The sequence below is a fragment of the Pongo pygmaeus genome, chromosome 15 (assembly GCF_028885625.2).
Source record: "Pongo pygmaeus isolate AG05252 chromosome 15, NHGRI_mPonPyg2-v2.0_pri, whole genome shotgun sequence".
In the NCBI taxonomy this organism is placed as follows: Eukaryota; Metazoa; Chordata; class Mammalia; order Primates; family Hominidae; genus Pongo; species Pongo pygmaeus.
In genome coordinates, this window is record NC_072388.2 from 36,171,541 (window position 1) to 36,185,622 (window position 14,082).

Genomic DNA, 14,082 nt, shown 5'->3' on the forward strand with positions numbered 1-14,082 from the left:
AAATCAAAGTAATCGGAATATGCATCACCTCAAACATTTATCATTTCTTTATGATGAGAATATTTCAAATCTTCTAGCCATTTTGAAATATACAATAAATTATAACTATAGTCACCCTGCTGTGCTATCAAATACTAGAACTTATTTCTTCCATATAACTGTATTTTTGTTCCCATTAACCAACCTGTCTTCATCCCCGCGTCCACCCGTCCCAGCCAATTGTAACCATCATTCTACTCTCTCTGTTTATGAGACGAAGTTGTGTTTTTTAAGCCTCCAAATATGAGCAAGAACATGTGTTGTCTTTCTGTACCTGGCTTATTTCGCTTAACATAATGTCCCCTATGCTCACCCATGTTGCTGCAGATAATAGGATTTTATTCTTTTTAATGACATAATAGTATTCCATTGCATATATGTAACACATTTTCTTTATTCATCCGCTGATGGACACTTAGGGTGATTCCATATCTTGGCTGTTGTGAATACTTCTGGGACAAACCTGGGAGTGCAAATATTTCTTCAATATACTGATTTCCTTTGTTTTAGATATATACCCAGCAATGGAATTGCTGGATCATATGATAGTTCTATTGTTTTGAGGAACCTTCATACAGTTTTCCATAATAGCTCTACTAATTTACATTCTCACCATTAGTGTACTAGAGCTCCCATTGTCTGTATTCTTGCCAGATGTATTTTTTTTGTGTGTGTTTTTCTTTGTTTGCTTTTTTCTGGACAATAGCCATTTTAACTAAGGTGAGATAATATCTTATTGTGGTTTTAATTTGTACTTCTCTGATGGTTAGTGATGTTCAACTTTTTTTTATAGATCTGTTGGCTGTATGTCTTTTCAGATCATTTGCCCACTTTTTAATGGGAATGAGATTTTTTTTGTTGCTGTTGTTTGAGTTCTTTATATATTCTGGTTATTAATTCCTCATTGGATGAATAATTTGCAAATACTTTCTCCTATTCTGTAGGTTTTCTCTACACCCTGTTGATTATTGCCATTCCTATGCAGAAGCTTTTTTAGCTTGATATAAACCCACTTGTCTGTTTTTGCTTTGTTGCCTGTGCTTTTGTGGTCTTAACTCTCGAAAAATCTGTGCCATATTAATCAATGTCTTGAACCATCTCCACAATGTTTTCTTCTAGTAGTTTTATAATTTCAGGTTTTACAGTTAAGTCTAATCCATTTTGATTTGATTTTTGTACATAGGGAGAGACGGGTCTAGTTTCTTTCTTCTGCAAATGGATACCCAGTTTTCTCAGTTTTGTTTATTTGGGTCTTTTCTCTCATTTTTTAGTTAGTCTAGCTATCAGTTTTGTTTATCTTTACCAAAATATAACTTCATTTTATTGATGTTTTGTATTTTTTAAGTCTTTATTTCTGCTCTGATATTTATTATTTCTTTTCTTTTTTTTTCTTTCTTTTTTTTTTTTTTTTTTACTAATTTTGGGCTTGGCTTGTTCTTACTTTTCCAGTTTTATGAGGTGCATTATTACATTGTTTATTTGAAATCATTCTACTTTTTTGATGTAGGCATTCAACTCTATAAACGTCCCTCTTAGGTTTGCTGCATTTTGTAGGTTTTGGTATGTTGTGTTTCCATTTTCATTTGTTTCAAGAATTGTTTTGATTTCCTTCTGAATTTCTTTATTGACCCAATGGTTGTTCAGGAGCATATTATTTAATTTTCATTTGCTTACTTAATTTCCAAAGCTTCTCTTGTTGTTAATGTTTTATTCCCTTGTGGTCTGAGAAGATACTTGATGTGATTTTGATTTTTAATATTTGTTGAGACTTGTTTTGTGTTTTAACATGTGGCCTATCCTGGAGAATATTCCATGTACTGATAAGAATGGGTATTCTGGCCAGGCGTGGTGGCTTATGCCTATAATCCCAGCACTTTGGGAGGCCAAGGTGGGCAGATCATGAGGTCAAGAGATCAAGACCATCCTGGCCAATATGGTGAAACCCCGCCTCTACTAAAAATACAAAAATTAGCTGTGTGTGGTGGTGCGTACCTGTAGTCCCAGCTACTCAGGAGGCTGAGGCAGAAGAATCACTTGAACCTGGGAGGCAGAGGTTGCAGTGAGCTGAGACTGTGTCACTGCACTCTGGCCTGGTGATAGAGTGAGACTCCATCAAAAAAAAAAAAAAAAAAAAAAAAAGAATGAGTATTCTGCAGCTGTTGGATGAAATGTACCATAAATGTCTGTAAGGTTCATTTGGTCTATAGTGCAGTTTAAGTCTGCTGTCTCTTTGTTGATTTTCTGTCGAGATAATCTGTCCAATGCCGAGTGAGGTGTTCAAGTCCCCAACTATTGTTTTATTATTAATGGGTCTAGCTCTCTCTTTTTACCTATAATAATTGCTTTATATATCTGGGTGTTCAAGTGTTTGATGCATATATGTTTACAATTGTTATATTTCTTGCTGAACTGATCTCTTTATTATTATATAATGACATTGTTTGTCTCTTCTTATGTTTTTTGACTTGAAGTCTATTTTGTCTGATATAACTCCTTCTTTTGGGTTCTGTTTTGTAGGAAATATCTTTTTACATCTCTTAACTTTCAGTCATGTGTGTCCTTAATGGGTGAAATGTGTTTCTTGTAGCCAGCATATAGCTGGGTCTTGTTTTATTATCCATTCAGTCAGTCTATATCTTTTAATTGGGAAATTTAAACTGGTTACATTCTGAGTTCTTTCGATAGGTAAGGACTTATTTCTGTCAATTTGTTGTTTTCTTATTGTTTTCTATATTTGTTCCTTTTTTTCTTTCTTATTGCTTATCTTTGATAATAAAATTTCGCAGCTTTCTATAATGATACCATTTGATTCCTTTCACCTTCTCCTTTGTGTGTCTGTTGTTTCAGTAAGTTTTATATTTTAGTGTATTTTTTATGATGGTGGATATTGTCTTTTGGCTGCCAGATGTAAAAATCTCTTAAGCAGTTCATGTAGGACTGGTCTCATGGTGATGAATTTCCTCAGTCTTTGTCTGGGAAACACTATTTCTCCATCATTTTTGAGCAATAACTTTGATGGGTATAGTATTCTTGCCTAAGAGTTCTTCTCCCCCACCCCCCAGAACTTTGAATATATCATCTAATTCTCTCCTGGTTTATAGGATTTCTGTGGAGAAATCAGCTATTAGTCTGACAGAAATTCCTTCATATGTGACTTGATGCTTTTGGTGTTTTTAAAACTCTCTCTTTGTCTTAGACTTTTGACAGCTTGATGATAATGTGCCTTGGAGAGGGCGTTTTTGGGTTGAATCTGTCTGGGGACATTTGAGCTTCCTGTATCTATATGTATATCTCTTCCAATATTTGAGAACTTTTCAGTTATTATTTTACTGAATAGGTTTTCTATGACTTTTTCTTTTCTTTTGAACTCCCAAAATTGAATATTTGTTCACTCAATGGTATCCTATATATGATGTAAGCTTTCTTCATTCGTTTTTATTCTTTTTATTATTGTTGTCTGACTAGGTCATTTCTAAAGACCTGTCTTCAAGTTTAGGAATTATTTCTCCTATTTTACCTAGTCTATTGTTGAATGTCTTGATTGTATTTTTTTATTGCATTCGTTGAATTCTTCAGTTCCAGTATTTCTCTTTGGTTATTTTCTTATGATATGTATCTTTGTTCGATTTCTCATCTAAATCATGAATTTTTTTTATTTCTTTGTATTGTTTATCTGTGTTCTTTTGTTTTAAATTTCTTTAAGGTCAATATTTTGAATTCTTTTTCAAACATTTCACAAAATTTCTTTTCTTTGGGGTCTGCTATTGGAGATTTATTGCACTCCTTTTGAGGTGTATTTCTTTGCTTTTTCATGTTTCTTGTGTCCTTACATTGATACCTGCTCATCTGGTGTAACCATCACTTCTTCCAATTTTATTAAGTAGCTTCCATAGGGAAAGACTTTTTTCTGTAGATATATCTATAAAGTGAGTTGAATAGGGTATTTTGGCTTTGGTTATGGGTGGGCACCATAGAGTACTATAGTCTCCATATGATTACTTCATCTGTAATCAACATCAGTGATGTCTGTGAGTTCCTTGGTGGCTTAGGCTGTGGTTGTTTGTGGACACTGTGGTGAAGCTTCGCTGGAGATAGTGATGCCAGGCATTCCAGTCCTCAGGCCCTGAGGTAGCACATGGGGGCCATTGCAGGCAGTGGTTTTCCCTGGGTGGCCAGTCTTTGCACTCCTAGCAGGGCACATAGGCACTGGCAGTTAGGGCAGTAGGCTGGGAAGGTCAATCTTTGGGCCCCTGGGCTGGGTGTGTAAGCACCAGTGGTGTCTGTGGCAGGGTGAGTGTGGTGTGAAATGTTATAATTTTACTTTTCATTGTAGAAATACTATTTTTTCCTGGTGATTTTTTTTTATTGTCTTTGAGACTTTGAGGGTAAGAGGTTTTTTTGTGTGTGTGTGTCTTTAAGATGAGAGATACCAATTTATGCTCCAATGTTAATAAGAATAAACTAGTAAATTGTTGGTAAATGAGAGTGTCAGGGATAATTAGCATCAAAATCTTTGAGAATTTGATGAAGTTAAGAGTTTGGAAGTTGCAGATATGGCCCTTGATGGGAGCAGAACACACTACCCATTATGTCATTAGGGAAGGCAGAGGGTTTGGGCACAGTTGAATGTAGATTTTGATAGTATGTAATCCTATCTATTGATTTTACCTTCTCCATGGATACAAGTATTAGTCACCAGTTAACAGTGGGAGTGAACGGTTAAGAAAGAAAGACAAGGTGGCTAGAAGTTTTAAAGAGAAGAGAGAAAATGTTAAATAATTGTGTTAGAAAGTGGTAAGATGAACATATTAGAGTGTAACAACATTAAGTCCTCATTTGAGGTTTGTAGTTTTAAATTTCAAAATGAGATCTTGAGTCTTTCTTGCTTTGTATATAATTCTCTCTATACAGATTCAATATTGCTTTATGTCATGCAGTTGTTTCTGTGTTGATCTCTATCTCCTTACTCTGTAAGATTCTTGTTAAGGGGCAGGAATCACACCCTGCCCTCTTATCTCTACATTTCTCTGCTCAGAAAGTCCATTTATTCTCATGACTTACACTACTTGAAACCCTCCTTTCTTCTGAGCTCCTAACCCATATTTAAGAGTTGCTAAAACTGGATATTTTACAAGTTCATTAAAGCCCATTCTGAATTGATCTCTCCATCCATTATCCTCAGCCGAGCTTTCTTCATATAAATCCTCTCTCAATTTGAGTTGTCATCTTCCATAAAGTCACTTGAATAGAAATGTCAGAGTCAACCATAACTTTCTCTTTCTTACGTCCTTAAGCTAATGTCATCTAATCCTGTCAGTTTTACATCTATCCTGTCAGCAAAGACAATTGCTCAAAGATCAATTGTCTCTAACTTAACCAAACTCAGATCAGTCTCTGGCTGGATCCTAGAAATATTTATGTGCATTGTAGTTAGTTAATGTGATTACGGCAAATAAAATTCCCAGGGCAATTTTCTATTTCCATAGATGTTTAAGATCTGCATGAAAGGGAGATCTCCACCTTTTTCACTCATTTGTCTTTGATTACTATATGGGCATCATGTAGGAAAGTATTTGGTTAGATCTAAAGTGTAGTTTAAATTTTTTTTTAAAAGTATAACTCTATTCCCTCCAAAGTATAGACAAATTATCTGGGCATATATTTCATATAAAATATGTCCCATCCTTTGACTTGATATACTGTATGCCTGAGCTTTACAGTGCACACTCCCTCCAGAGACTAGCAGACTTTGGGAACAGGTATTCAGCTATTCTAGTATGCTTTGAGCCTCCTTTGTAGAGAAAATGGCTTCTATTCCCTGTCACCCTCTACCCTCATCCCCTTATTTCTGACTATAATGGAGGTAAGACTTAGGCTAGGAGGAAGTGTCCCTCAGTTGATCTAATACACTCTAGAGGGTTAAAAAATGTATGTGATCTGGCTTCTTTTATCTTTAGTGACTTAATGATAACCACTTAATGTGATTTAATGATCTTAAACCACAGTTGGATGTACTACTTGCATACATTATGAACTACAGGTGACATTAAAAAATAACTGGATCTGCTTTTTAATTAATTACAACATAAGGGCATTAGACCAATTATTAAAAAATCAAGACCATCTGTTGTGGTAGATACCTTTAGCCTCTAATTGCTTCATAGTTAATATTCTGATACTTCAAGTAACCTCATTAAGTTTATAGGTTTCATTTTCTAAGTAATATATTTGGAAGCTATAGTAGAAAGTTGCACAGTTCAAAGTTCTTTTCTCTTACATGAGAAAAAGAATTTGCTTTTACATGATTGAAGGTATGCCTTGTGATGTATAATTGTGTCTTCTTTATTGATAATTTATTGGTGAATTAAAATGAAGTCTAAATTACTTCAGGAAGAAAGTCTTGGCCTGGCTTGGAGTTTTTCCCTTGACTCATTTCTGAGAACTGGGGGTGCAGCCTTCTCTTCAGGAGTGAATCCTCTTCAAGCTCTTCACAGAAGGATGTCAGTTCTCTCCTCCCTCCCCCCAACCTGTCCCAGGGATGAGATGGATTTTACATCTTGAGCTAATTACCTAATTAAGAGGAAGCAAAGTTCATGGAGTATTGCCTAAAGGTGATGTTCCCTCTCCATGTATGGACACTGGGAAAAACATGATATATAAGTAATAATTGATTGAGTCCTTACTACTTTCTGCATATTGTTCTCAGTACGTTACATATTAGTTCACTTAACCCTCACATCAACACTGGAAGTGGAGTTTTATTTGTTACCTTTGTTTTATAGATGAGGAAACTGATGCAAATAGAGTTTTAGTAACTCACCCAAAGAAGAGGCAGGATGTAAACCCAGCAATCTGACTCTATGGTCTGGGCTCCCAGCCACTTGCAATCAGTGTTCCATATTATCCATGATGGAAGTGAATAGAGGACAGATCTTCGGGAAACATAGAGGAAAATAGTTCAGTGACAGAGAGAATTTTAAGAAGGAAGGAGAGACCAAAGGTGTCCATGCCACAGAAATGTCATGGAAGACAAGAACTAGAATGTGTCCATTAGGCTTGAGGACATCTGCAACTTTAGCAACAACAGAATTCATGGAATAAGGGGAAATATAAGCCAGATTGTGTTTGGTTGGGAAAAAGTTGAGTGTTAAGTAATTGGCGAGTGGCAAGCTATACTGTGAAAAGTGACTCTGTCTTTAAGGTAGGTTTTAAAGTAGGAGCCAGGTTTTCATCCATCACAGAGTTAGAGATTTCTAAGTTGACTGGCAGGATGTCTAATCAGCATCTCAACTATTTGTGGTGAAAGGCCAGTTAAAAAAATTCTAGTATATTGTAAATCAATATACATTGCTAAAACCCAATAAAAACGAATTACTAGAAATGTGATCAAGTGCTGGGATGTCATAGCCATGTCAAAATGCTATAAAAGCTACTTATTGTTTATTCTCAATTTTGGTACTTGCAGAGCTCTAGCAAATGGTTCTTGGACCAGGACTCCAATGCTGTTTTGCAGACTAACTTGAGGGTCCCTTTCAGATTGATGATGAGTTGTGAATAATCTTGAGTCTTTGGTCTTTTCAACAAGCTGATATTTCCTCTCTCTTTCTTATACCTTTTTATGGTGTAACTGAGTTTTTATCTCTCTTTGTATGTCTTAGAACCTTATTTTGAAAATTCCCTTGTGGTTGAGCTCTTACTTTGTTTTTGTACACAAAATGTTACTTTTCTTTCTTCTTTTTTTTGTTGTTTACTTTTTTTTAAAATTATACTTTAAGTTCTGGGGTACATGTGCACAACGTGCAGGTTTGTTACATAGGTGTAAATGTGCCATGTCGGTTTGCTACACCCATCAACTCATCATTTACATATCCTTCCCCCACCCACTGACAATCCCTGGTGTGTGATGTTCCTCTCCCTGTGTCCATGTATTCTCATTGTTCAACTCCCACTTATGAGTGAGAACATGCAGTGCTTGGTTTTCTCTTCTTGTGTTACTTTGCTGAGAATGATGGTTTCCAGCTTCATCCATGTCCCTGCAAAAGGACATGAACCCATCATTTTTCATGGCTGCATAGTATTCCATGGTATATATGTGCCACATTTTCTTTACCCAATCTATTATTGTTGGGCATTTGGGTTGGTCTTTGCTATTGTGAACAGTGCTACAATAAACATATGTGCGCATGTGTCTTTGTAGTAGAATGATTTATAATCCTTTGGGTATATACCCAGTAATGGGATTGCTGGGTCACATGGTATTTCTGGTTCTAGATCCTTGAGGAATCACCACACTGTCTTCCACAATGGTTGAACTAATTTATACTCCCACCAACAGTGTAAAAGCATTCCTGTTTCTCCACATCCTCTCCAGCATCTGTTGTTTCCTGACTTTTTAATGATCACCATTCTAACTGACATTAGATAGTATCTCATTGTGGTTTTGATTTGCATTTCTCTAAAGACCAGTGATGATGAGCAGTTTTTCATAAGTTTGTTGGCTGCATAAATGTCTTCTTTTGAGAAGTGTCTGTTCATATCCTTCACCAATTTTTTGATGGGGTTGTTTGTTTTTTTCTTGTAAATTTGTTTAAGTTCTTTGTAGATTCTGGATATTAGCCGTTTGTCAGATGGATAGATTGCAAAAATTTTCTCCCGTTCTATAAGTTGCCTGTTCACTCTGATGATAGTTTCTTTTGCTGTGCAGACACTCTTTAGTTTAATTAGGTCCCATTTATCTATTTTGGCTTTTGTTGCCATTGCTTTTGGTGTTTTAGTCATGAAGTCTTTGTCCATGTCTATGTCCTGTATGGTATTGCCCAGGTTTTCTTCTAGGGTTTTTATGGTTTTAGGTCTTATGATTAAGTCTTTAATCCATCTTGAGTTAATTTTTGTATAAGGTGTAAGGAAGGGATCCAGTCTCAGCTTTCTACATATGGCTAGCCAGTTTTCCCAGCACCACTTATTAAATAGGGAATCCTTTCCCCATTTCTTGTTTTTGTCAGGTTTGTCAAAGATCAGATGGTTGTAACATGTGTGGTGTTATTTCTGAGGCCTCTGTTCTGTTCCATTGGTCTATATATCTGTTTTGGTACCAGTACCATGCCTGGTTACTGTAGCCTTGGAATATAGTTTGAAGTCAGGTAGCGTGATGCCTCCAGCTAGCCAGACTAATAAACAAGAAAAGAGAGAAGAATCAAATAGACGCAGTAAGAAAAATGATAAAGGGGATAACACCACCGATCCCACAGAAATGCAAACTACCATCAGAGAATACTATAAACACCTCTATGCAAATAAACTAGAAAATCTAGAAGAAATGGATAAATTCCTGGACACATACACCCTCCCAAGACTAAACCAGGAAGAAGCTGAATCTCTGAATAGACCAAGAACAAGTTCTGAAATTGAGGCAGTAATTAATAGCCTACCAACCAAAAAAAATCCAGGACCAGATAGATTCACAGCTGAATTCTACCAGAGGTACAAAGAGGAGCTGGTACCATTCCTTCTGAAACTGTTCCAATCAATAGAAAGAGAGGGAATCCTCCCTAACTCACCTTATGAGGCCAGCATCATCCTGATATCAAAACCTGGCAGAGACACAACAGAAAAAAAAAAAAGGAAATTTTAAGGCCAATATCCCTGATGTACATCGATGCGACAATCCTCAATAAAATACTGGCAAACTGAATCCAGCAGCACATCAAAAAACTTATCCACCATGATCAAGTTGGCTTCATTCTTGGGATGCAAGGCTGGTTCAACATATGCAAATCAATAAATGTAATCCATCACATAAACAGAACCAATGACAAAAACCAAAGTGTTACTTTTCTAATTTGTATTTTATCCTGTTGTTGTGGCCTTCTTTTCTATTTTATGCTTTAACATTTTGTAGCTCTATACAGGGATCTGGGATTTGGGGTAACAGGCAGTGGGAGGATTTTTTTTTTTTTTTTTGAGATGGAGTCTTGCTCTGTCACCCAGGCTGGAGTGCATTGGTGCGACCTCCACTCACTGCAACTTCCACCTCCCAGGTTCAAGCAATTCTCCTGCTTCAGCCTCCCGAGTAGCTGGGATTACAGGCGCCTGCCACCATGCCCAGCTAGTTTTTGTATTTTTAGTAGAGATGGGGTTTCCCCTTGTTGGCTAGGCTGGTCTCGAACTCCTGACCTCAGGTGATTCACCCGCCTCGGCCTCCCAAAGTGCTGGGATTACAGACGTGAGCCACCGCACCTGGCCAGTGGGAGCATTTTAACCCAGCCAGCAGGAGTGTTATGTCGTTGACATTGTCTAGAATTGCTGACACATGGTAATAACAAAAAGCAGATCAACTTTTGGTTGGGTTTAGCTTTTTACATTCTCTGCAGACAATGCACCTCTGTACCTGGGATGAAATGCTTCTATTGCCCCCTTGGTATGCCACTGGCCTTAATTTAAAATTAAGAGTAAAAGTGCTTCAAATTTCTGTATAGTAAGTTGCCAATTAAAATATATCATTATCTTCATATTTTGTAGGCCAGTGACTACTTCTCAAAAGCTTTAAAATTTGATCCAGAAAATGAATATGTTCTCATGAATCGAGCTATTACAAATACAATATTAAAGAAATATGAAGAAGCCAAAGAAGATTTTGCAAATGTAATTGAAAGCTGTCCCCTTTGGGCTGCAGTATATTTTAATAGAGCACATTTCTACTACTGCTTAAAGCAGTATGAACTAGCTGAGGAAGACCTTAATAAAGGTACACTTTTGGTAATTATTTTGTTAAGATTACAGTGGTTGAAGTGATTATTTTTAGGCTACAAAAGAAGAAAATCATTAGGTCTATTTATTTAGATAAACTTACATAAGAATTAGTGTTTTAGATATCATGTGCTTAATATAATCGATATAGGTTCCTTTATGTAATGTCTTAACTTAAAACTTAAATGCAGGTAAACTGAGATATAGGGAATTATTATAAAACTATACACAAACAATGCCAACCTTTCAAAGAAAGACATTGTACTGTGTTTCCCCAAGTTAGTTTGCTTAGAAAAATTCAATATTTTTAATTTAACTAAATAGTTCTGTTTGAAGAAAAATGTTTTCAAATTAAAAGTATTAAAGTTCTTGATTTCATCCATTGAGTTAATTTTTAAAAGTTCTTATCCAATTTTTTTTTTGTAAAAAAAGAGACTATTTTTTGAGTGCTGACTTAAACATATCTTGATTTTTTTTCTTTTGCAGCCCTGTCTTTGAAACCTAATGATGCTCTAGTATATAATTTTAGAGCAAAAGTTCGTGGTAAAATAGGTCTGATTGAGGAAGCTATGGCTGACTATAACCAAGCACTTGATCTTGAAGACTATGCCTCAGTTATATGATTACATAGACTGTGGTTGCTATAGTAGTTTACACAGCTGTTCTCTCTGAAACGGAAACATATTTGTTGTCTAAAAGGTTTTACCGTTTTCATTATTGTATTCATTATGCTTAGTCTTCCATATAACCTTCTATGCATTTTAATAAAATGTTTGTTATACATTAATTATAAAACATATATCATTTTCTGCATATTTGGAATACCTCGATAATTGAATTTTTCCAAGGTTGCAGAATCTAAAGGAAAATGTTTCTTAAGGAATTAAATAGGAATGTTTCTTAACATTTAAGATATTTTCTTTAATTCTTTTTGAAATAATACTATGCATTGTAGAAAAAGTGCCATCGACCTTTTCATCAGTCCTTGCTGACAATGTATTAAACAGTATACAGATTAAAAAATAAACAAACTGATGACTATAAAAAACTGAATTCAAGTACAACCCTTCTCTTTTCCTTTAAATAATGTCTATACTGGTCAATATTCTTCCTGATACCTATATTCTTCCAACAGACAAACGTGTTTCTCTTTTACATGTGGCCTGCCTTCTAGGACAGTACCTATAAAAATTTTGGACATCGTGTTTCCTTGAGATAGTTCCCTCTGCCTCTTTAATGCAGCTATCATAAACACATGTAAAATTTGTATATATTTATAATTCATGCATTGCAGGAGTTGATGAGTGAAAATAAAACAACTAAAAATTATTTATAGAGTGTCTCTGAGGAATCTTTGAATTAACCAGAGAACTCTTTCCCTTTGCCTCACTGATAACAGAAAGGCTTACTTTTTTTTTTTTGGAGACGGAATCTCACTCTTGCCCAGACTGGAGTGCAGTGGTGCTATCCTGGCTCACTGCAACCTCCACCTCCTGGGTTCAAGTGATTCTCCTGCCTCAGCCTCATGAGTAGCTGGGATTACAGGCGTGTGCCACCACACCCAGCTAACTTTGTATATTTAGTAGAGATGGGGTTTCACCATTTTAGCCAGGCTGATCTCGAACTCCCGACCTAGGGCGATTGGCCCGCCTCCGCCTCCCAAAGTGCTGGGATTACAGGCATGAGACACTGCACCAGGCCCGGCTTCCTAACTTTTAATTTACTCATATTTGCCTCATTTGGTTTGTTTTCCTTCTTGGTTTTATTCTTCTAGTACATCTCCATCTCCTCAGAGACCTGTGTTCACTGTGAGCAGGCGTTTGGAAAGAATACTTCTCTCCACTCAGCTTTCTTTGTTTTTAGTTTGATGTACCAGATTTTCACAATAGAATGTTGATTTTTATTTAATTAGTTAATTAAGTAATTCTTTTTAAGAGGCAGGATCTTTCTCTGTCGCCCAGGCTGGAATGCAGTGGCATGACCATAGCTCACTGTAGCCTGGATCTCCTCGGCTCAAGTGATCACCCTGCTTCAGCCTCCCAAGTAGCTAGGACTACAGGCATGCAATACCATGCTTGGCTAAATTTTTATTTTTTGTAGAGGCGGGGTCTTGCTGTATTGCCAGGCTTGTTTCGAACTCCCGGGCTTAAGTGATTCTCCCATCTTGGCTTCCTAAAATGTTGGGATTACAGGCGTGAGCCACTGTGCTTAGCCAGAATGTTGATTGTCATTTGTAAACCACTGTGGGATGCTTCACACTATTTCAGGAAAATTTTCTTGGTATGGTGTGTGGGTCCATGTGAGGATTAGGTCATCCCTGGTGAGTTATTTCACTTGGTAAATCAGATTAATTTAATAAGCTGCTTCATATCCTCTTGCTCTCACTTATTTTCAGGCCCTTTCATCTCTGCCCCAGCCACAGATGAGATTCAGACAAACCACATGCAGCCACAGACAGCCCCTCGCCTCCCGCCTGTGCCACACATCACTCGCCGACTGCCCTGGGGCTTCTCTGTTGAATGAGGTGATGAGGCTGTGGGATTCTCAATGCCTGCCCCTATGCACTGTGGATGTGCAGGGGACAGTACCTGTCCAATGAACCTTTTTGGTGATCGGAGAAAGGAACTGGTAGATAAATTCTAACCCCTACCATCTCTTCTTGGTGGAGTGTCCCAAGACACTGAGTGTACACATCTCCTTGGAGGATAGTCCTGAGTGATTATGCAATCAGTTGCACTTACTGGTGACCACTTTCAAAACACACCTCATGCTGGTGCTTCTGTCTTCCCTGCCTCACCCTCCCTTCTCAGTGACTCTGCTTTCCTGGGATAGAACTTCTCGATAAAGTAGTAACACAGAAGCATTTGCCTCGGGGTCTACTTTCTGGGGGGAGCCCAGGCTAAGACAGTTAGTAATTTAATATTTTCTTCTAATTGTACACAAATACCTGTAACATGAGGCAGGATGTGATAACTATTGGGGAAATGATACAGTCCAAGGGTCATGAGAGCAGAGTGGGACAAAACATGTCTAACTTTTCAAAATGCCATATGTCCCCTGGCTCATATCCCCTTGGCACCCACAGTTTCTGCATGCACTGACAGAATCCTATTGCAAGCACCTGTGATTTTCCATGGGAGGCATTTCTTTCTCTCAGTCCATGCCCAGGCCAGGCCTTCTGAAGAGGAGCTAATGACACTAGGAGGAACCTTCAGCTAATGACAGAGGGGAATTAAAGGATAAACTCTCAGCTCCCTTGTCGTTTGAAGGGATAGCTCTCCCTGACTTCCCCAGTGG

At 37.1% G+C, this 14,082-nt stretch overlaps 1 protein-coding gene across 3 annotated transcripts in view; it reads left to right on the forward strand.

Moving 5' to 3' along the window:
- The window catches only part of TTC6 (tetratricopeptide repeat domain 6), a 242,888-nt gene extending 231,047 nt beyond the window's left edge, over nt 1-11,841 (forward strand). Inside the window, exons 32-33 of one of the 3 annotated variants that reach the window (XM_063651570.1) lie at nt 10,558-10,783; nt 11,272-11,838. In XM_063651570.1, coding sequence (XP_063507640.1) covers nt 10,558-10,783; nt 11,272-11,408 — 363 coding nt within the window. In that variant the 3' untranslated portion in view covers nt 11,409-11,838. Of the gene's footprint in view, nt 1-10,557; nt 10,784-11,271 lie in introns of all 3 variants that reach the window. The other 2 variants (XM_054449042.2, XM_054449043.2) reach the window with 2 other exon arrangements.
- Nucleotides 11,842-14,082: the final 2,241 nt, after the last annotated feature.